General features: G+C 33.9%; 1 protein-coding gene across 3 annotated transcripts in view; it reads left to right on the top strand.

Moving 5' to 3' along the window:
- The window catches only part of PDLIM3 (PDZ and LIM domain 3), a 45,886-nt gene extending 26,116 nt beyond the window's left edge, over positions 1-19,770 (top strand). Inside the window, exons 4-8 of one of the 3 annotated variants that reach the window (XM_003773008.4) lie at positions 3,210-3,277; positions 10,032-10,295; positions 13,740-13,867; positions 16,611-16,722; positions 19,138-19,770. In XM_003773008.4, the coding sequence (XP_003773056.1) occupies positions 3,210-3,277; positions 10,032-10,295; positions 13,740-13,867; positions 16,611-16,722; positions 19,138-19,327 (762 nt within the window). In that variant the 3' untranslated portion in view covers positions 19,328-19,770. Of the gene's footprint in view, positions 1-2,612; positions 2,801-3,209; positions 3,278-10,031; positions 10,296-13,739; positions 13,868-16,610; positions 16,723-19,137 lie in introns of all 3 variants that reach the window. The other 2 variants (XM_031943859.1, XM_003773009.4) reach the window with 2 other exon arrangements.
- The last annotated feature ends 4,820 nt before the right edge of the window (positions 19,771-24,590 follow it).

Below are 24,590 nucleotides of genomic sequence, written 5' to 3'. Positions count from 1 at the left end.
ATGTTTAATACTAAGAAAAATGAAGAAATTATTTTCATTTTTTCTTAATAATCAGGGCAGTTCCATGAGTTGGTGAGGATTAGAATGTAATAATGCCTATATATAGATCATAAATTTAGATCTGGAAAAGAACTTAAAAGCCATCAAGTCCACCTCCCTTTCTTTTATAGCTAAGGACAATAAGGCAAAGAGGTTAAATGATTGGCTAGGTAATGCAGCGTCTGAAGCAGGATTTGAACCTGAGCCTTTATCATTCCAAGCCCCACATTCTATTTACTACACCACAGTGCCTCTTACATGAGCAGAGTAAAAGATGAGTCTTTTGAAGTTGCATGTGTTGAAAACATTGTATGCCATTATACTAGAGGGGTTAGGATTCAGAAACTGTCTTAAGCTCCATCTAGTCATTCATCTGTATTAATGATTTAATGTAGTGACATCATGGCATGATTGATAAGGATTTTGCCTTAGCATAAGAGAAAAAAACTGACCCTTTGACTCTGGACAAATCACCTAACTTCAATGGCCTCAGAGAGCTCTCCAAGACTAAAAGTTACTTCATAGTTATCAGTCTCCACTGGGAGAGGAAGCACAGGTAAATTAACAAGTACAGACCAAACAAACAAACAAAAAGTTCAAGTCAACACTAGACGCTAGGAAGAAGAAGTTGAGGCAAAAAAAATAGTCCATTCCAAGGCCTCAGAGATGTTTAATTTAAAACTGAACTCCTCAGTATATTGGGATTTGCTACTAGAAAAAACCATCCTCCATCTGGCCTCCTAAAGATACAAAAAGTATGTTGTCAAAGGCATGCATGTATTATTTAGAAATAGCTAGAAGAAGGTACCTCCCAACTCTGTTCCTGTCCCTCTTTTCAGAGTTATATCTGTGGTATTTTCAAAACACAATTAAGTCCAGGGAAGGGAACCTCTTATTTCTAGTAGATAGTCACCATCCCACCCACAACTATCTGAGAGTTGGAGAGATTTCCTATAACAAGAGAAAGAGTGGAACTTGCTAAGAGTTCCACTGCTGCTTAGTGCTTTTTCTCCCATCTTGTCATGAGACAAAGATGTATGCTTTGGATTAATATTTTTTTTCAAACATTTGGCAGACTTCTACAACACTTTGCAATATAAAATCAGCACAAAAGTAGATATAGTTACTGTCCATTTAAAATGTATGAATGAAAATATTTTTATAAAAATTTATCTTATTAATTGTGCCAGAATAGGAAAGATTTAGATGGGAACTGGCCCCCATCCATTATAGCATTCTTGTGAGCTTTAATGATTTCCTTCTACTTTGAAGGAAAATAACAACAATATGGCTCTAGAAGGGAAGAAAGAATAAACCCCCACAAATTACACTGCTTCTTTGAGGAAATGATTCTGACTCAAACTCCAATTATGGAATTATCAAAGCAAGACTCATCTGTTTCTTTGTTTCCTTAGAGACTGGCACATTGTGGGAAATTGCTATCTCTGATATACAGCCCTTCAGGTGCTACAATAGATGTGCAATATTTCTCAAAAAAAATCTTCCAAGGCTAGAGCCAAAACACAAAGCAGCTTTAAAAAGGTAGTACAAGAAACTTTAACTTCATTAGACTTAAGAACAGAAAGCTTTTGGGGAGATGTTAATTTAAACTTTCCACCTTCCTTCTTCCCCCCTCAAATTTAGACCTACTAGAGGAAATAGCAATTATTCTGAATCAGAATAAAAACCTTAGTTTAAATGGTCCATAATTAATTACATTTTATAGAATCAGAAAGCTAGAGCTAGAAAGGGCATTGGTAGATTCAATTCTTTATATAAATGAGGAAACTGAGACCCAGAGTTGACCTGCCTTAGGAGACATCAGACATTAAATGCAACAATTTTTCTCCTACCTCAACTGGTTTAAAAATGATACTTAGATTTCTGCCAATTAATTTTCCATTAGTTAAATGTCTTGATACTGGATTTTTATGTATAGGATAATTATTGTATCAAATTCAGATTGCCCTTTCTGACAACAAACTTTTGCCAAACAATTTCTTAAAACTTTACATATGAGGGCTACTAAGGTGCTTAGTAGATAGAACAGTGGCCCTGGTGTCAGGAGGAACTGAGTTTAAATATGACTTCAGATACTAGTCACTTACTAGCTGTGTGTCATTTAACTCCAATTCTCACACACACACACACACACACACACAGAGAGAGAGAGAGAGAGAGAGAGAGAGAGAGAGAGAGAGAGAGAGAGAACAATGAAAACAAATAATAAAAAAGAATTGTACACATGAAAGAAGTCCACATAGTGCTAACAGATAACAGCATTTGGATGATTTTTGTAACCATGTCACTTCCTTTGTCCTCTTGCCATTAGTGTATCTAGATGACACTAGATACTAGATGACACTGGATTTTTCCATTTACTAGGTAAAATTGTATGGAAAAATCACAAAATTTTTTGATGTTTACTTGCTTCTTCTTGTATCGGTCCACAAATGGTATAGTAGATATCAAAGATACCAAGATTAACAAGCATGGGGCTATCAATTTTTGCACATTAACAGCTTCTTTATGTATTTGTGGCTCTGTGTATTTTGTCTGCCCAACACGTACAGGAATTCAAGCCTATTGGTACCGCTCACAACAGAAGGGCACAGCCTTTTGTTGCCGCAGCAAATATCGATGACAAAAGGCAGGTAGTGAGCTCCTCCTATAATTCGCCAATTGGGCTCTATTCTTCAGGCAATATTCAAGATGCACTGCATGGACAGCTTCGGGGTCTTATTCCTAATTCACCTCAAAAGTAAGTATTGACTTAGCTTCTGTCAATTATGTTTTTGATGTTGATGTTACTGTTCCGTTTGCACCAAAAGTCCAGCTCTTGTCCAATTTTTTTTTTCCTGAGTTTTCCAGGAAAACTCATATCAGATCAGATATTTGAATAGATATTCATCCAAAGCACTGCTCTATTGTTCAAGTGCCCAAAGCATCCATACATCTGAACATCTGGACATGATGAAAACATGGTACTTAGACCATCATCTTTCCCATAGTCATAAAAATTTCACGACTTTTCTTTAGTATTTATAATTTTTAAAGCATATAGGTATCTCAAGTATCCAATTTGGGGAAAAATAAATAAAATTTAAGTTCATTTGATTGTGTCTTAAAATTAATCTGTGGGGTTGTTTTTTAATCCTTTGTTTTTATAGGACGTGAACTACTTCGAACACAAGCACAATATTCGGCCCAAACCTTTCATTCTCCCAGGCCGAAGCAGGTCATAAGCTTTACCAGTGTGCACTAGGGAATGCATGCTTGTTTTAACCAATTCTTACTAATTACTGAGAAGTGTGATTTTAGGGTTTCTGACATTGTCTTTGAGTGACATGAGCTCATTTTTAAAGTTTATTTAAAGAGGAAAATGCTTGCTTCAAAAATTAGCATAGAAATAACCTCCCTTTTCAAAAGTAAATACTGATATTTATGGAGCTGTGAAATTTTCAGCTATCAACACAGATATTTTTAACTAAAAACTTGGAGCTTGCACATTTGGAGACCATATCTAAAATACTTTGACCTTCTGAGTCATACAGTATACATGATACTGGGCAGAAAAGTCTAGCCAAAAATGAAAAGGGAAACATCTTTGAAAATTGTAAGGAAGCCAGGTAGTACACAGTAAGAAGGATTTTTGTATTATTATAAATATAATTCTACCAATTTCCACACGTTCTAACCATATCACTCCAATCTCTAGTTCTTACAGGCGCATATACCTTTGGGAAGGCCCTACTAGAAGCTCTAGTCCCTGTTGTAAAAAGCAATTTTCATTTTTCTAGATCATCTAAGTATCCATAATATTTTTCACATTTTAGTACATGTCTATTAGTGTTGAATCCAAAAGGGGAATGGTAGAAGTGGCTCAAGAAAAGGAATAGGGAAATTATTTGGATAATGGGTTGGACTAAAATGGGTGATAGAGTAATTTTCACATTAGACTGACCGAATGCCTTAACAGAGTTCTCTAAACAGGGAAATGGAATGTTTACAATTGATAAGAGTCTTTTCAAATTACACCCAAAATAGAAGCCACCAGTTCCTTGTGTTAAGAACTTGAGAAGTGTAGGGATATCAGTGACTTTCATGATCTAGTCTCTTTTCTCTTAGTTGTTTTATCAAGCAACCAGAAATAGCACTGAGATAGTCTTAACTGATTCCATAATACCATGGAAACTTTGTAGCTGATCTGCAAAATGGGGTTAATCACATGTAATTCCCAAGACTGTTGTGAATATAAACTGAGATGATATTTGTAAAGTGTTTTGGAAATCTTAAAGCACCATATGGTAATTATTATTAACTATCAGTCTATGCTCTCATGAATTTCCTTAATTTACTTGTCAAGATTAATTTTTTGGAATTTTTTAGCGTAGCATTGCTGATTGCCCATTAAAATGACACTTATAACTTTACAATAGTTGCATAATGTCATGCACTTATTTAAATACATATGCACATTTAGCTTTATGAAGGTAATACACTCAAAAAAATTCATCATAGATACACATAGATTTCGCATTTTATATTAAACATGTCTGTAATTATATAAATTTTACATTCTTGTATTTCTACAATTACAAGGTTGTCATTCTCAAATATCTTATCCATCACTAACTAGTTTTATTATATATATATGTATATATATATTTCACTGTGACTATAATAGACTCCCTTGTATTTTGCAATTTCTTATGGTTTCATGATTTTTGCCATTACCTAGACATTAAATTTCCATAGTATATACTAAAGATACAAATACAGTATAGGTAATAGCATAAACTAATATGATAAATTAAAATTTGACATAAAGTAATACTTTAACTGTTATATATCAATAATTTAACATATTTATATAATATACTATGAAAAACAGTTATTATAAAATGTTAACATTGTACTATTTAATTAATGGTAAGAATTATTAATATATTACAATTTTAATATCATATAATATCTGGTATTTAAATTACTTTATAAATTGAAGCTCATACAATTTTTATAACAATGCTATGAAGCAGATACCACTGGAATTATTATACCATTTTACAGGTGACAAAATTGAAGGTCAGGTAAATTAAGTGATTTTTCTCATTATCACAATGCTGAATTTCTAAGATTGCTCCAACTTCAGTTCAGAATTCTTTATACTAGCCTGTTTATGCTTCTCATATGCTTAGGTCCTCAATCTAAAACTATCTCTACATGAAACAATCAATTTTTTAAAATGATTCTATGGGTTCTCCCCATCCTAACAACTGTATGTATGTATGTGTGTGTGTGCATATATATGAATATATACATACACACATGGACATATAGAAAACATATATTTTATATTATATTACATGTTTTATTCAATACATTATTTATTGAATGTATTTTATATAAAGAGAATGTATAATATATTAAGTATATTATACCTTATATTTATATAAACATATATATATATTATTGTATAATCTTTGCCCCAGCAAAAATATAAATATTATATATTAAACATAATATTATATTTATATAAATTTATACCAGGACAAAAATTTTTGAATGATTACTTCCAAATGAGTCTCAGAAGGCATCCCAAGGAAGTTCTCCCTCTTCCTATATAATTTTCATGAAGTACTCCTAAAGTTTTCATGGGCACACCCAGAAATATTGAAGACTAGTTTCCAAACACCATAATCATTACCCTAAGTATATCAGGCATCCTCAAACTTTTTAAATAGGGGGGATAAACATCCTCAGCTGCTGCATCTGGCCCGTGGGCAGTAGTTTGAGGACCCCTGGTTTAGAAAGTGGGTAGTATACTTCATTGTTAATCATTATCATTGACCAGAGTTTTTTAATTTTTCAAAGTTATGTGTCTGAAAGACTTTTCAATAAGTTTCAACAACTCTAGTTGGTTGGCAAAATTTGCAGCACATCTATATCCAATGAATTATTATCCTGATACCTATTCCATTTCCATATCACCTCATATAAATCAATCAGGCAATAAATTAAACACCTATTATGTGCCAACCATGGTGCTGGGATACAAAGAAAGGCAAAAAATTAGTCCCAGCTTTCAAGAAGCTCTCAATGTAATGGAAGAGACAACATTCAAACAATTGTATAGAAATAAGCTATGTATAGGATAGATTGGAAATAACAGAGGAAGGTGCTGAAATTAACAAGGGATCTGGAAAGGCTTCTTGTAATAGGTGGAATTTTAGTTAAAATTTAAAGGAATCCAGAAGGCAGAAATGAAAAGGAAGAGGTACATTGGAGGATAGTCTTTGAAAAGCCATAAATTTTGGAATACATCTGTTCACTTCCTAGATTGTTTGGTTCATGTAGCTATGACTTTAAAGACCCTTCACAGCCTTTTCAGTTTATAAGAAGCTAACAGAGCTATCATCCCAAAGTACTCTTGGTAAAAGTATAATTAGTTCAGAGATCTTCCCAGGGTTAAAAGCAACTGGTTCAGCTAGCCTTAGCTAACAATTTCATAAGCTATAGTTTCACTTTGTGATGGCAAATCAACACAGCCATGATCAAAGCAGACCACATAGAAAATCTACTCCAGCTCCTCTAGCAAGTCAACTCAAGTTGTAGGAGGTTAGCAATACAAGTCCTATTATCTATTCAGTATTGAGACAGCTCTGGGTACAGAGAACCAGTTGGGTTTGGGGCGGGTCTATCACTTTCAACAACAGTTTTGTTATCCTAATTTTAAGCTGTCCCTATATAGAATAAATGAAAGAATTAATTGTTATCTTTCTAATTTAAGCTACAAAGAAGAGAAAATTGAGATGAAGATTCCCAATTTATTTATATTTATAATCCCCAAATTATTTATATTATGTTTCTTTATACTATAGTACATTATCTTGCTCATGATAAACACTTAAGAATTATGATTATTATTAATTATATATATATTTTTGCATAGCACCTGTGATTTTAACAGTAAAAGGAAGGATCAGAGAGGAAATCTTCCCTCCCAATGTAGATCAACAAGTGTTCCACAACTCATATCCTTAGAAAATTGTCTGGAGTACTGAGAAATTAAATGATTTGTCCATTCAAGGTCACTCAACAGTATATGCTACAGACAAGACTAGCTATCCATGCACTATGCCATACCACCTCTCTGTTAATATTAATTGCCATATTACTGATGCTTTCAAAAATATAATTATCCTCTTTTTACAGATGAGAAAATGGGGCATGGAGCATTTAAATGACTTCCTTAAAGTTACACAACTAATAAATATTATAACTGAAACTAAAACCTCATTCTGTGAACCCCCAACATACTTCATTCCACTACAAAATTTAACATTTTTATACAATGAACAAATCTAAATTAAGTTTCCAAATTATCGACATTTATCAAATGAGGCTAAACATATCTTTTGCAGTTTATGGTTTGTTGGCTAAGATTAAGCAGTAGCCTAATAGTTCTAGAGAGAAGAGAGATAGCAAAAGCTTCTAATATAGTTCCCAAGAGAATGTTGATTGTGAGATACTTGAGACATACATTTCATTAAGCACAGAAATACTTATATTAAAATTGTACTATTCATTGCTAGGTAGTTCTGTGAATAGATTTCTTTTTATTATATAATTATGTTATTATTTAAAAAAATCCTTCAATAGGATCTTTTTTCCTCATAAAATGTACTCATCAATGTTTTCTTTCAAAAATCATCTATCATTTTGCTTTCTGCCAGCAGTATACAGGTTTGGGGTGACTTATCGATTCACTTATTGCCTGGCTCTGGAAAACAACCAATGCTTAGCTCAGAATCTGACACATAGTAGATGACTAATAAATGTTGATTGATTAATTATTGACTGGATGTGGCACTGGCTCCTTGTTTTCAAATTTGCTAGAATTTTTCTGGTAGTACACAATTATCATTGCTTATTGAATGGAAATTGAGTTAATAGCTAACTTCGCATTTGTTTTGAGATATGTTTTGTTTGAAAATAAATATCAGGGTGGGGGAGGGAGTACATGTATAAAGGAAACCATTCAGCATAGTTCAATGGGGAGAGTACAATATTGAGAGTCAGAGGCTCTGGGTTCAAATTCTGACTTTCAACCAAGTGATCATGTAACCTCTCTATGCTCTAATCCTTTATTTGTAAAAGGAGGAAATTGAACTAGATGGCTTTTAAGTTCCTTCTAGTTTTAAATTTATGATTCTATGATATGAGTTCTCAAAAATGTGATATGGCAAAAAAGCTTATATTTTTGAATTAGAAGACCTGAATTTAAAATTGGGTTGTACCACTTATTACCACTGTGATCCTAAGCAAATTCCTTTACTTCCCTTGGAGTTACTTGCCTAATCTCTTTAAAGCCTCTACCAAAACTAAACGTTCTGATTCTGATGGTAAGACTGTCTATGAAATGACTCTGTAGCTTCAGTAGAAAAGTCTTCAAATTATTTCCATGGTTTAGGATGGTAATATCTCATGTTACATCTTCCCAAAATTCACGCATGGGACTCCAAACATGGGAAAAGAAAGTTTGGATCATTCAGACTGGACCTTTTGGCTCTCTATTAGAAGTTAGAACATAGGAGGAGCCTGCTGACATTCTGTAGGAATAGAAAGTTTCTTCTACACAAGTCCCTAATGCTTAGAAGTAACTGCAAAATGTTAAAATTGGCAGAAGCAGCTTTTGGATTAAATGCATGGTCTGATGTTATAAAATTGGCAACCTACATGAAACTTAGTGAATTTAGCCAGTTATCTGAATTTTCTAAAGATTCTTCAGGGTAATTTCTTAAACACAGTTTGTGTTTGTTGGGACATGAAGCTTAAGCTATTGGTACATCAAGACTTTGTTTAAAGACCTTTAAAAAAAATGCAAAGGGCCACCAAAAAAAACTGTATTGTTACAAAATTGTTGACATTGCCCTTCTTTAGTGAACCTAAAATTGTAAAATAACAGCAAGTAAAACTATATTCGGTAAATTTAAAAATATAGCTCTATCAGAGACAGAAGATTTTAAAAATATCTTTTTTCAGAACATCTCAAAATTCAACCACTAACAACTTAATTGCACCAGAGACTTGCCCAACTGGAGTCCAAACTTTCTTTTCTTTTTTTTTTTTTTTTTTAATCACAGATGAAAATACAAAATATTTAAACAGGTTTTCTTGCCTGCTATGCTTAGTAACCATTTGTGAAAGATTATTTGTTTGTTTCTTAAGTGTGGCAATTCAGAATTGCAAAAGAATGCCCAGCCTAAAAGAAAGCTAGTTCATAATCCCTCTTTAGTTTAATTTTCATCAAAGGATCATTTAAAATATTCATCCTCAATGGAAAAAGCAGTTTGAAGCCATTTATTTCTGTTGCTTTTGCTTAGTCTTTTCACTGAATAGAAGTGTGCATTTCTTTTTGAGAACTTTGTTCAGAAAATCTGGGTTCAAATTCTGCTTCGGATATATACTAGTTCTGTGAATGTGGGCAAGTTATAATCTCTCAGTGCCAGTTAATTTTCTAAGTCCATAATTCACAGATGAGAAAGATCTACATCAATGAAAGGAATTTCCACACTGGAAATGCCTCAAACTGAAGAAATCCCATTCTATTCTATTTCCCCCCCCCAAAAAAAATAATTCTTCTAAATTCCTGGAATTTTCAACCAATACTTCATAGCAAAGCAATGTAAAAAGAGTGCTAGTAGTTTCCTCTGATTTAATTTACTTTCAGTTTTCAATCTTAAAGTAAAACCTTAGTTTTAGGTTTTTTCCCCCCATTATTCCTTTTATTGTTCCTGTCCTTTAAGAAAAAAATTTCAGATTGGGCTGGAATCAATATTCTTTTGCTTTACTGTTTTTGCTGTAATTAACTTCTTCCATTCTTTTTTCAATTCTGTTTAACGTCTTTGCATATGTTCTTTCTTCTACTTTGTGTCTGTATACTCTGATTTTCTGGGTCATCTTTCTATAACCGGTTACTATTAACACAGTGGATGCAGCACTCCCTCCGGCATTGATTGTGGCAGCGGACGTAGCACCCCTTCATCTATCAGTACTGTTAGCACTATTTGCCCAGGTGACTTGAAAGTTGCTGCCAAGATGGCCCCTAACATTCCCTTGGAAATGGAACTTCCAGGTGTGAAGATTGTTCATGCTCAATTTAATACACCCATGCAATTGTACTCAGATGACAATATTATGGAAACCCTGCAGGGTCAGGTTTCTACAGCCCTAGGGGAAACACCCCCAATGAGGTAATCACTGGCTGCATGGACTGACTGGCTGCATGCACACTGACTAAAATGCATGAAGGATGTCATATGTGATGATGTGTTTTCACATTGACTTATATGAGTTTCTCAAAATTGAAAGATAATTGTGAGAAGTAATAAAGATAAAGCCAATGAGTGAAAGGCAATCAGAGTCAATACATTGTCCTGCTTACCCCTGTACCAGCTGCCTGGCTTTTTAGTTAAGAGCTTTTTGACTATTTCAAAATAAAATCCTTTGACAATATTTTTCTAGATAATAGCTTCATTGCCTCTATAGGATGCTGCTGTTTCTAATGGCAAGTGACCCTAATCAGACTAGGAATTTGGTCATTTTACAAAGTACTGTAATCAATGAAAGGCATAATTTTTTTTTAAATGTACAGCTAGTCAAACTTTCTTGAAACAATCATCAATGCTGCATTTTTTTCCCTCATTTTTGCTTGTCACAGAACTATTTACAAATAGAATTCTAAATAACATTGTCATGGATACCCATGGTCCAAAGTGTGAATATTCAAAAAATAAAAGCTGTATTACTGTAAAATATATCTCTAATATAAAAAATCTTAGAAAGTTATACTTTGAGGAGATATCAGGAGAATTTTTTTGAAAAACTGGGAAATTAAATATACTTGATTTTTCTTCCTAACAGCCCTGAGATTACAAACCTAAAATATTAATTAATATTCTTTGGCACATAATTATTCTGTCACAAAGGGTTGTAATTATTTTGTGATAGCCATATGAGCTCTATAGTCTTGGGATTTGGATAAGGCCATGATGCCATAGATGAATAGAGTCACTTTTCTTCAAGGATACCTTCAGGGAGGCAGCAAACATATTAATTTGCATCAGAACTAGATAGTAGAAAAACCAACCACTTCAGTAATAGTCACATCCAGAATTGTAATGAATTTGAGTGCTTATGAAGTCATACAACTGACAAACTGTTTTTGGATACTCACTACTAGCCTTTCTTGGCTCCTACACTGGCTCTTCCTTGGCTACTTCTTAGGCTAGCTGATCATCAACATTTCTGAGCTTCCAGAAGAAAAAATAAAAAAGATTAAACATGAAGTAGTATTAGAAGATAGTTCTTATGACTATCAGCAAAGTAATAGTAAGGAGAAACTGAGGACTTGAATGTGGAATTAGAATTCAGTTTCTTTTTTAAAGGACAACAAAAAAGAGAGCAAATGAAAAAGAGAATGGGGACAAATAAGGCAAATCTGGCAATTGTCCTAGTGTCAATTCAACCAAGGCTCCCTTTGTTCATTGGCACAATGGTAGGGATACACCTGATTAATTTAGGACAAAAACATAGAGAAAGATAGGGGCAGAAAGGGGGGAGGGGGAAGGGAGAGGGAGGAAGGAAAGGAGGGAAAGGAGGGAAGAAAGGGAGGAAAGGAGGGAAGAGAGAAGGAGAGAGGGAAAAGAGGGAAAGGAGGAAGGGAGGGAAAAAGAAAACCAATGAAATCTCTAGCTCCAGTATAGATTAAGCAAATTCAAATGCATTCTTTGATGGGTAAACTCCATCTGAAATATGAAGTCCAATTGTGACAATATAATATAAAATATAATTACCTTTCTTGATGAATAACTGAGGAGACTAGGGATGTTTAGCTTAAAACCGCATGTAAGACGGAGAGGGGCTTATACTGTGTTGTTCTAGAAGACAAAACTAGGACTAGTGAATGATTTCTCCTTCTCTCTAACCAACTCCACCCCACTCATACCCACTCAAACTCAAGTTTCCAAAAGCTATTGCCCCCACTTTAGATCTCTCTTTCAAATCCATTCCTTCCTCCCCTCCACTGCCTCTATTCCAAAGTAGTTCCTCATCATTTCTCTTTTGGAATGATTCAAATAATGTCCTCAAGCTTCTTCATGTTTCAGTTTTTCTTCTATTCAATCCATCTTCCATACTTCTGCCTAGGTTACCTTTCTAAAGGACTATTTTGATAACATCACTGCCCTGCTCTAAAGGTTTAACTCGTTGCCTAAACAAAGTTTAAAATGCTTAGTCTTGCCTAAGATGCCCTCTGTAGTTTGGCTTGAACCTACCTTGTAAAATTAACTCATGCCATTTTCCTTCACATATCTCACATCCCATCAACTGGACTACTCTTCCTTCTCCTATTTCTACACTCATATTCTCCCATATACCTGAAAGACACTCCCTCCCCTACTCTCTCTCTTCTTGTTGACATCTTTCCCTTTCCTACAGTGCCCAACTCATAACCCACTATCTGCAAGAAACATTCCCAGTTCCCCCAAATGATATCCTTTAAAAAAAAAATTTGATGGTACTTAAATTCACTTTTGACCTCACTTTGCCATTTGATTTGTAGCTATTTTTGTGCATGGCTTATTTTCTCTACTAGATTTTTAAGCTCTTTTAGGTTGGGAACTGTGCCTGATTTCATCTTTATATCAAGAAGTATGCAGGAGACATTTCTATTTCAAAGTTAACATTTTATAACTCAAAGGACAAATCAGGACTTGATTTATTGTCATGTTGATTGTCTAGACTTAAGAAAACAATGGAGAACATGATAATTATGAAGATTAAACTTTAAAGTATGTTGCAGGCACTTTTTTTTAACTTCAGAAAGCTGAGTGTTAAATATTTAATAGGATACCCTGGTTATATCCCAGATACCTGGCACAGTGACCTACACATACTAATGAATGTTTATGAAATTAAAGTTATATGAGGCAATTTTTAGTTTATCATAAGAAAAAATTTTCTAACAATTGAAACTATCCTGAATTGGCAATTTTGTAAGATAATGGATGTCTTCTGTCAAGGATGTTGTAAAAAGGATCAATAGGTCTTATTAAGTTGAAAGTGATCTTAGAAATCATCTAGTCTAATTCACTTCAACTTAAATAGATTATTCTATGACCAAAAGAGGCTGTTATTTTGCCTAAGGTAATATCGGCTAAATAGTAGCTCCAAACTTAGACATTCTGACATCCAATCCATCATTTTCTCTATTACATCATCCTTTCTCCTAATTGGAGGAACTAGATAACTTCTAAGGTCTTTTCAGAGCTCAGATTCTGTCAGTTTTGAGAGCTTCCATTTATTTTCATCATGTTCTGAAACATGGACAGAATTTTGCTGAAAATTTTGTAATGTTGCTGCCTCCATCATGATATTTATCAGTAACAAAACTACTCTGACAATGTCTAATCTCCAAAGCTTTGGGGGAGAATGAATAAGTTTTATTGGATGACATTATTAAGGTAAGATAGATGAGATCACATGACATTTTGCTGCTGATGTGGGATCACTCGGAAGATAATGATCAATATATGCTACTCAGGGATTATGAGTGTTGTAGTCATTTCTTAATGAAGGTGCACTGCTTGAGATGTCTAATGCCTTTCTTTACTTCAATTCCTTTTTTTCCCTCTTAGTGAATCAACAGCCTCTGTGCCTCCCCAGTCAGATGTATATAGGATGCTTCATGACAATCGAGATGGACCTACTCAGCCACGCCAATCAGGTTCTTTTAGGGTACTCCAGGATTTAGTGGATGACCCTGGTGAGCAATTGGTAGCATTGGTCATAGGAAAAGAAAACAAGAGAATAAAAAGTATATAGGCAACAATTTTTTTAAAAATCCATCTCACGCAACAACTAAAGAAAATCAACATCTGATTTTTTTTCTGACCAAGACATTATTTCTTTGATTATGTAATTTCACTGCTTAAAAAGATTAGAGTAACTCTACTTTTTTTTTTTTTTGGCCAAACCTATGATTTCAATATAATGGGTAAGGAAACTTTTTTTTTATTTAGTTCTGCAACTATTCTATAATTTACAGAGAGAGTTGTCTTAAAAGAGTTGTCTAAGGTTCTCAGAGTCTAAATGACTTCCTCAAAATCACAAGCCAGTATGTCTCACAGATAGAACCTGAAGCCATATCTTCCTGACTCTCAACCAGGCTCTTTAGTTGAGGGACCAGGGACCCTCTAGTTCAGAGACTCTTTGGTAGTCTGCAGACTCCAACTCTATGGACCCTTTTTCAGAATAATGTTTTTAAATATTAAACATAATGATGTAATTTAAATATAATCATTCTATACTATTACCTGGGAAACAATTGTATTAAAATAGTTATAATTTACAGTTTAAGAACCTCTGGCCTGTAGAATAAGATATGACATTTAAAGCCCTCTGCTACCTGTCCCTAACTTGCTTTCAATCCTCTTGTCACATTATTGTGTCCCACTATTTCTATATTCTAATCAGACTGAACAATAAGTGTTTCTGGATCTTTCCCTGAACTCTCCTGCTCCCAAGGTCTTTATCTTCATTGGACAAAGATCTCTTTCCTAGAGGCTCATCTTAGATGCTTCCTCCACCATGAAGCATCTTCTGATGCTCCCAGGTGAAAATTATGTTCCTGGAACATTTCATTAAGATGTCTTTTGTTCCAATCATTCTACACTATAGTTTTGGTGTCTTTATATATTTCCTCTAAAAAATAGTAAACTACTATAAATTAATGATGGTGGGATTTTTTTTTTAATTTTAAGTCCCTAGAGTCTAGCATGATATCTTTCATTTTATAATTATTTGTCAAATTTTTCAATTTTAGCTAACTGTGAATAACAAATTCTGTAAAATTCAGAATCATATTCCAAAAGATCAGTTTTCTGTCTATATAAAAGGCTTTCAGCTATTAGAGGGGGATATTATGCTTCATAAGACCTCAAATAATAATTATTTAAAAATACAAAGATGTAAGTGATTTTTTGACTGTTCTAAAATGTCTTGTATAGAAATCCAATAGGTATAAAGCCAAAAAATTTTATTAAAATGGTAAAGCTCAGATATATTTATAAATCTATTCTCATGGATAATGGTATCCACAATCAATGGATGGTTATGGAAAGCCTACTTTAACAAAGGGATGGTAAGAGAATGATCAGGTTCATGTTTTTAAAAAATAAAAGTATTGCAATAAGTCTGTTCTCAGTATCTGTAAAAAAGACAAATTCGGTGAGAACACAAAATGTAAGATGTATTGATGAAGTCCCTGCCCTGAAATAAAAGGGAAGACCCCTGTCTTCCACAATACTTGAATTTCCAAAATTAGAGATCTATCCTTTTTTTTTTTGGAGGAGTCATTTTGAGGCTACACAATGCCTTAATTTATTAACATACAAATTGTAATATTAGATCCTTTCCAAAAGTCAGCTAGCTGCGAAATGGACCCTCAATTAGGGATACAAAAACAGAAAAAGATTAATTAAAAGGATGATTTGTGACTCAATCATATTGACAATACAGTTTTTAAAAGTCCATGAAGAAAGACTAAGCCAACACTCTCCCTGATTTTCTCTGGTCTCCAATATCCTTATTGGGTAAACGCCTCACTTTCTCCCCCACATCTTCTACTAATGCAGATTAAATTAATTCTCTAGATCTGTATATTTGTCTGTCTCTCTTCCTAAATTTAAAAAACAAGCTATTTTGCATGGAATTATTTAGAAATAAGAGTCTATGCACAAAACAGGAATTCTTTAGGTTAAAATACCTCAAAAATAGCAGCTGGCTATGAATTGGTTCAATCATTCTGGAGAACAATTCAGAACTACTCAAAGGTCTATATAAACAGTGCATGTCCTTTGACCCAATAATACTAATACTTGATCAGTATGTCAAAAATAGCAAAGAAAAAGGGGAAAGGACACACATGCACAAAAATATTTATAGCACCTCTTCTAATGGAAGCAAAGAATTAGAAATTGAAGGGCTATTCATCAAGTGATACATGATTGTGATTAAAAAATATTATTGTATAATAAGAACTTATGAAGGGGATAGTTTCAGAAAAACCTGGAAAAACTTGTATGAACTAATGTAAAGTACAGTGAGCAGAACTAGAACACTGTACACAGGAACAGCAAAAATGTAATGATAATCAACTATAAAAGACTCAGCTACTCTGATCAAGACAATAAATCAAAATAATTCCAAAAGACCCAAGATGTAAAATGCTATACACCTCCAGAGAGAACTGATGAACACTGAGCACATATTGAAGCATGTTTTCTTTGACTTTATTTTTCTTGACTTTCACCCACAACAAAGCTAATGTGAAAATAAGTGTATAATGGGTATTGTATTTCTCAGTTTCTCAGTGGGTGGGGAAAGGGCTAGAAGAAGAGAGAAAATTTAGAACCAAAAAAATCTTTTTAAAATAGCAACTAGTGTTTTCCCCAAAGAATTTGCAGAGCTACTTCTATGCCATAAATGGATATGCTTTGATTTTTCAGATGACCGTCCTGCTGGGACAAGAAGTGTAAGAGCCCCTGTCACAAAAGCTCATGCTGGTGCTGGGAGTGGACAAAAGCTGCCACTGTGTGACAAATGTGGAAGTGGCATTGTGTAAGTCTCCCTTTTTTGACTTGTATGTTTACTATAAATCTTCACCAAGGAAGGACTTTTTTGAGTTTCAGAGAAATTCTTACTTTCTTCTGTTTCATATAATAATAATGATCATTAATATCTACATAATATTTGAAGGTATACAAAGTACTTCACAATTATTATCTTAGTTTATCCTCATAACAACTCTGAGAGGTAAGTACTATTATCCTAATTTTATAGTTAAGGAAACTGCGGCAGAGGTTAGGTGATTCCCCCAAAGTCAGATAGATAGGAAGTAGCTGAGGCTGGATTTGAACCCAGTCTCCCTGTCTGACATTTTATGCATTCTATCTACTGCAGCACCCAGCTGCTTTATGAATTTATAATGTATATATCTTTTTTAGGGGGGGAGGGCTGAGGCAATTGGGATTAAGTGACTTGCCCAGGGTCACATAGCCAGGTCACACATAACACATGGTTAAGTATTTGAGACCAGATTTGAACTCAGGTCCTTCTGACTTCAGGGCTGGTGCTCTATCCACTGTGCCACCTAACTGCCCCTATAATATATATATATATATATCTAAGTATCCTCATGGTAACCCTCCTCTAATGGTTCATCCTTGTCATGGAGGTAACCATTGGTTCTAGAAAGGTATACACCAGCAAAAGAGAAGCTATGACAAGATTAATATCAAGTTCAGAATGAAAAATGTACACATCTGAAGAGCAACCTGGCCACGTTCTATAAAACTGATCCGTCCCCTAAGGGCTACCCATCAAGGGTTAGCAGGAGGGGGTTTGTTGGTTGGTTGATTGATTTGTTGGTTTTGGTTTTGGCTATGACAATTTATAAGAAATTTGACATTTTCTACCTACATCAGTAGATGAGGCCATAGTTACCAGTGAAATTTCAGCTCATTCAAAGTGTCCAAATATATGCAAGTATGAAAGGAAATAAGTAACATTTAATTAGATTTGTAAAGTTGGTTTGGGTCGGGTTTTATTTTGGTTTTTATGCTTTATTTTATTTTACTTTAGTCTAGATGCCTAATGTAGAGAGTTCTTTTTGAGGAAATTGCCTCTACCAAAGTAGATCCTAAACTGTTTTACTTCTAATCTTAAAGACTGTTTGGAAACCCTAAGGGACTAAGTGGGTTTCGTGGCCAGTAGGTATCAAATATGGGACTTTAACATTGTTATTTTTTTTTAACTCCAAGATGGGCTCTATCCACTCTAAAATCACTGTACCAAAAAAGAAATGAATATAACCTTAATTCTATGTGTATTGCATTGCTGAAAAAATGTAAAAGAAATATTTGTCTAGCAGTCGTTATGACTTCCACTGTTTTCAGAGATGCAGTCTCATTTTAAAAGTTGGTTCCAAAGAATTTTTAGCCTCATGTTTCATAATCACAAAATTTACTTCAAGTAGCACTCTGTTTTTGTTAATATAGTCTAGAGTCTTTTTTAATTTTCCTGCATAAACTCTGTAAGAAAAGTTAGGCAAATTATGCTTTGCAGAGGCATGTAAGGAACACATATATTAAAATGTAGCAGTCGATTTAGGTTTCATCAGGAATGTTCATTTTCTCCCATGGATTTCTAATACTCTAAATAACATATCAAACAAAATCTAATAGTTTCTCTCTCAGACATGATATCTATTACTTCACTCATTTAACCATCCTGCCATCCATCCATCACTGGATGGCGAATTAAAGTAACCAAAAATGGGAGAAAGAAGAGCAGAGGTAGATAGGTAACACAGGCAGAGATTACTCCCAGGGCAGCACCAAAAACATGTTTATTCTGAATACCTTAGCAACTTGTTTGCACAGGAGAAAAAAGATCACTCATGAGCAATACTTTTTGTTGCATTAGTATGGTCTATACATTTTATGTGGAAAGAGAGAAAGAAAATCGTTTAGTACCTTCCCTCCACCCCATACAGTATAATTGGAAAGATTTATGTTTTATAGACACACCCTTAGCCAGAATTAGAATCTCATCCAAAGATATTTAAGTGTTTTTCTTATCAATGTCTCACTTTCAAAAGAACTGGGGTTTGGGAAATCTCACAATGTATCCTTTCAGTCTCTCCAGAAATCATTTCTTTAGGCTATCTGAGATACAGCTATTTAAAAAAAATTAAAGTTGACCCCTGTTGAGCATAATTAATTCCAAAGATCACATCAACCAGAAACCTTAACCTGGGTGGGGATTAATAATTTGCTACAGTTATCTTAGTCTTTTCATACAACTGTTTCCAATTTCACAGTTGTGTAAGATTATCTTTACAGCTGGAGGTTAATTGTTTCTCTTATAATAAAAAGAGAACCCAGCCTAATTGTAGGGTACTCCCTATCCTGTAATGTTTATTTATTTATTTATTTATTTTTGTTTTTTTTGTTTGTTTGTTTTTATTAACAGTGGGGCTGTTGTGAAGGCACGTGATAAGTATAGACATCCAGAGTGCTTTGTGTGTGCTGACTGTAACCTTAATCTCAAACAGAAAGGTTACTTCTTTGTGGAAGGACAACTGTACTGTGAAACCCATGCAAGAGCCCGAACAAGCCCGCCAGAAGGATATGACGCAATTACTATTTATCCAAAAGCTTAAGTGTCTCCTGTGGATGCTTAGGGAGCACACACACACTCACCCTCAGGCATGTACACAGGAAGACATTAATAGCTTTGGGCAGTCATAGTGAAATGTCTATTCTAAATCAAAAATAATGGATTTTGAGAGTTGATTTTATTACCAATTGAAGAATTGCATTAAGGAAGCAAATTCAGCTGAGTGGGAGGGTGGAAGGGGAGAAAAGTAATGCATATATTTAGTTACATTTTGCAAGTATGTTATCTTTGAAGCTAACAAAGTAACTTGATGGCATTTAAAGCAGTAATACTTTATATGCTTTACTATCCTATTTAAAATTGTTTTTAGAATGATGTTACATGTAAAAATATAATCAAGATAACATGTCTATTCAAATTTTGTTTCCTTAAGACTATTACAAATCAGTAGATTGTAATAATAACCTTGCTTTATAGTGCTATCTGAACTTTTGTTTGTCTTTTTTCAATTATTATGACACATCTAGGGGGGAAAAGACTAGATTTCTTTAGGTTTTTGAAATTTGAAAATTAGGTCAGTTAAATATGCATAATAAACCCATATAAATATGTTTAAAATAACTAAAGAAGTAGGGTGCATTTTCATTGAACTCTGGTATAATTATATATGTATATATATATATACATATAAATATAATAATATAATTAATGCCTCCCCAAGAATTTGGTCACACTTGACATTAGTTAACTGTGTCCTTCAATATAGTCCGGTTAGCTCAGAGGCCTATCTCTCCGCTTGGTTCTAAGAGCTCCGCCAGAATGTCTCCAAATCCAAGGTTTGTCCTTCCGAATTCAGCCAGCACCAAGGTAGAAGATACAATGAATCTCTCTTGCCTCGAAGATAGGGCTTGTAGGCTTTCTTCCAGAGTGCTCCTCTCCAACTCCTGGGAATGTTCCCAAGTAAACTCCGTCCAGCTCTAAGAGCTTCCTGTGTATATATATATATATATATATATATATATATATATATATATATATATATATATATATATTAAATCTCCCAAGGTTAACTCCTCCTTCTGGAGAGGGATTCTGGGTTTCTCCCAGATGCTCTCTGGACCTAAAGGGAGTATGGTGGATATCTCATACTAAGCCTGAAATCTCCCAAGCGTTGAACTCCATTGGTACAGATATTATAGCTCTCTAAAAATGTGAACACAAGCTTTTTTCTATGTTGTACTTAGTACCTTGTTTAAGTTCCCCCCAAATATTCCTTCTAAGATCAAATAATCAATTTAACCATCTAAATTAGATTTTCTCTATCAACTCTAATGGCGTAACAATTTGTAAAGATTCCAACAGTTAACAATATTCAAGTGGGTGGGACTGGAAGGAAATGCCAACTACTTCTTTTTAACTTCTAAAATTGATTCATTTGCCAAAAACTATGTATAATATATATATGCATTCATGAATTAAAACAGCATTTATAACTACAATGAACATTCATTCAAATGCATAGAACAGAGTCTGTAATTTATATATTTAGTGAGTTTACAATTAATTTGTTATACTATGCAATGTTATACTATACAATGCAGCTTAGGAACTCCTTCAGTAAATGGTATCAAAACTAAGCTCCCTGTATATAAAATGCTCATTTTCAATAAAGGAATTAAAATAAATTGTCACACAAAATATTAGAATTTTAAAATAATAAAGTCTGAAAAACACATATTGCAATTGTAGGTTTGTGCTATTCATGAAAGACATATGTGTCCACATAGGTTGTCTAATTGCAGTTCCTCAGTGATAGATGTGATCTGAAGTCTGGACTTCTCCCTTCAGAGAGGAGAAAAGCCAGCCAAGAGGGAATGATAAGTCTCACCTTACCCTCAGAGTAAAAAGCTAGTAATTTTTCCCATTCTTTGCATGGGTAATGTACTAGAATACATCTATCTGTTCCCTGAATATTACTGGTCTGCATAAAATAGGTTCAAAACAATAAAGTTATTTCCTTAATTGTTCTTAAGAGGAGTTATCCTAAACTCATATATATAGGCTTTTTTTTCTTCACTAAATATTGTTTACACAAAAGATCATCATAAATTACAAATATTGAATAAAATCCTTTAAATAAATAGCAAAAAGAAGTTAGAAACATTATACAGGTTAAGATATAACAGAAAATACATAGAGTGAATGAGCTCATTAGATAGGAGTGAAATAAGATTTTAGCTCAAAAAAGAGAAAATCCCTGTTTTCACCCAATGGGAAATTTCCCCAAATCTCTCGAGGCAAACTGCCTCTAGTCATGGAGAAACCATCCCCTACATGTCTACAATTCTCTCTCCCTCTCCCACTCCCTTCACACTCCCCACCCCCATCTGTCAGTCTGTTTCTGTCTCTCTGTCTGTGTCTGTGTCTCTCTGCCTCCCTGTCTCTCCTTCTCCCTCTCCCTCTCTTTCCCCTCCCTCCCTTTAACCAACTCTCTCTCTCTCTCTCTCTCTCTCTCTCTCTCTCTCTCTCTCTCTCTCTCTCTCTCTCTCTCTCTCTCTCTCCTCCTCTGTCTCTCTCTCTCCATCTCTCTCCTCCCTCCCCTTCTCTTCCTCTTTCCTTCCTTTCCCCTCCCTCCCTCTCCTTCTTCCTCTCTCTCTCCTCCTCCACCCCATGTCTGAAGTCACTCCCCGAGAAAATCTCATGTAACTTTCATAAAACCTCATGTAACTCTCAAAAGAAAAAAAAATTGCTTTCCAAAATTCTGTCCCTCACACAAAGGTCAAGTGCAAACTATCAATTCCTACTCAGCATATTCATCATAATGCCCAAAGTTGGAAATCTGAGTTATACAAAAATAACCCCCTCAAAAAAAATTATATCATCTTTGAAACTTAAATGATCTAGATCAGAGATATCAAACTCAAATAGAAAATGACCACTAAGCAACATATAAGGATCTCCACAACCAGCATATTGACTTAAAAACCCTCACATTAGCTTTATCTATATTCTATTGTATTTTAATTTATTTTCTTGAATATTTTCCTATTTGAATTCAAATTTGAATCTGTTTTTCTGCTGCTTAGAAAGGTTAAGGCTTCAGTGTATTTGTGTGGGAGGGGAAAGGGGACTGTTTGAGACCTCTAAGTCTAGTGCATGAAAGGTGAGCTGTTGAAGTCGCTCTGTGGTCATTCAAGGCATAAAAAATCAGCTTTTTCTTCAAATTTGAAGAACTTCTGATTTTCATTTAAATCAACACATCTTTCCAATTAGGAACACCGTTTTGGCAAACAAAGAGGCAAATAGATCTATCTCTAACTGAATAGCCATAGAACAGATCTTTGATGAAAATCTTTTCCGTTTTACTGTTGACTGACCTTGTTTTGTTAAATGATAAATGGTCTATGAAAGTTTCATTTCATTCTTATCCCGACCCTGAAACACGGAATGGAATAATAATCACACATTTTCTAATGTGTTTGTATATTTAATTGGTGGCTCAGGTAAGCTCATTATTTATAGTGGATCTTTATTCACTATAAATCTTTGTACCAAGATAATCAATAATCTTTTACTAAGACCAGGTCTTGGCTGCCTTTAAGAAATTTAAAAAATATAAAACAATATTATTACCTTCTCAAAGGAAAGAAGGAAGGGAGCATAGAAGCATATATTTATTAAGTGTCTTCTGGGTGCCAGGCTTGTGATAAATAAAAATAAAGCAAGCAAGGAAGATTTATTAGAAAGAACTGACAAATATAATTTGATCACTGAGCAAATGGAAACAAAAGAAGAACAAAGTAAAAAAGAAGAGAGCTCAGAAGACTCATGTCTTGAAGGTTTGTTTCCAGTCAATCAGGGCAACCACTTCCAGTCATGTTCCTTATATATTCTTTAGCCACTTTCTCCTTAAGTTTAGAGGAAATTTCTTAATTTACTTATATTCTAAGTTCCTCTTATTGTTGTTGTTATTCAGTTATTTTAGTTGTCTAACTCTTCATGATTCCATTTAGGATTTTCTTGGCAAAGATACAGGGGTGGTTTGCCATTTCCTTCTTCATTTTGTCCCCATTTTATAGATGAGGAACTGAGGCAAATATGAATTAAGTGACTTGCTCAGGGTCACACAAATGTCTGAGATCAAATCTGAACTTAGATCTTCTTCACTCCAGATTCCATGCTCTATCCACTGTATCATCTTATTGCTCAACATTCTAAGCTCTAAAAATTTGAAAATTAAGGAATTATACATATATACAGAACTTACACATATGCATATTTTTCCAGTGAAAAATTGAAATGAAAGTTGTAAGTCGAGAGAGTCCTGTCCTATTTACCAATTAAAACTCTCTTTGATCTCATAAATATGGCTTTTAAGGAATCAGTTTTAGATCAACAAAATCCTGCCCTATTTATAAAAAGAAACTTGCCTCGTCAATGTAGTCAACCTGAAATATTGAAGACTAGTATTTCCTACAATACATTTTTCTGGCTAAAACCTGAGGGAAGGAATGGGTGAAATGTTATCTCCCTTCCCTCATTTCACACAGCTTTAAGATAACCGTGTTCAATTATTAATGATGACATTGCTAAAGATGGCTAAGTAGGCAAGCTTGAAAGTTTTAAGAGTTAAATTCTCTAAAACAACCATAGACACCAAGCCATTTCCACTTATGAAATACTCAAAGCAAAATTTGGCTAAATTTTGGCTCAAAAATAATATACATAAATATGAAAAAAGAATATTATAATTATATTATAGACAATTGAGGAAAAATAAAATAAATAATTTGTTTTAAAAAGAATAATATATGTATCCATTTTGATAGATAAAATCCTATTTCATCATAGCTCTTGGGTTTACATATTTTTCAAGTGACTCAGGTATAGAGTGCTAAGTACTTATTTTTAGATGAAGGATCTGGTACTAAGTATAGAGTTTATTTATTTATTTCTTTGATCCTTCAGCTGTTGAACAGGTGTAAAAAGTGTACCCATGCCATCAATTTCTGCTTTAATAGCAAAATTATTTTGATAGATTGTATCTGTGAAAGCTGTATTTCTCCCCAGTCTATAGTCTTACTTCTCATTACTTTCTAACCAAGGTACGGAACCAAGGACAAAATATGAAGCTATATAAAAATATCCAGACAGAAATATTTTAAATACATTCAATATAGTTTATCTGCGATCGTTTGCTCTAAATGATATATATATATATATAAACAATAAATAAAACAGGTCACAGTGGCAAGTCTAAAAAACTTATAAAGTAGATGAGGTTGATCAACAATGTTCCTTTGTCT

Source organism: Sarcophilus harrisii, chromosome 6 (genome assembly GCF_902635505.1).
Source record: "Sarcophilus harrisii chromosome 6, mSarHar1.11, whole genome shotgun sequence".
Lineage (NCBI taxonomy): Eukaryota > Metazoa > Chordata > Mammalia > Dasyuromorphia > Dasyuridae > Sarcophilus > Sarcophilus harrisii.
This window is presented reverse-complemented; position numbering and strand designations above follow the sequence as displayed.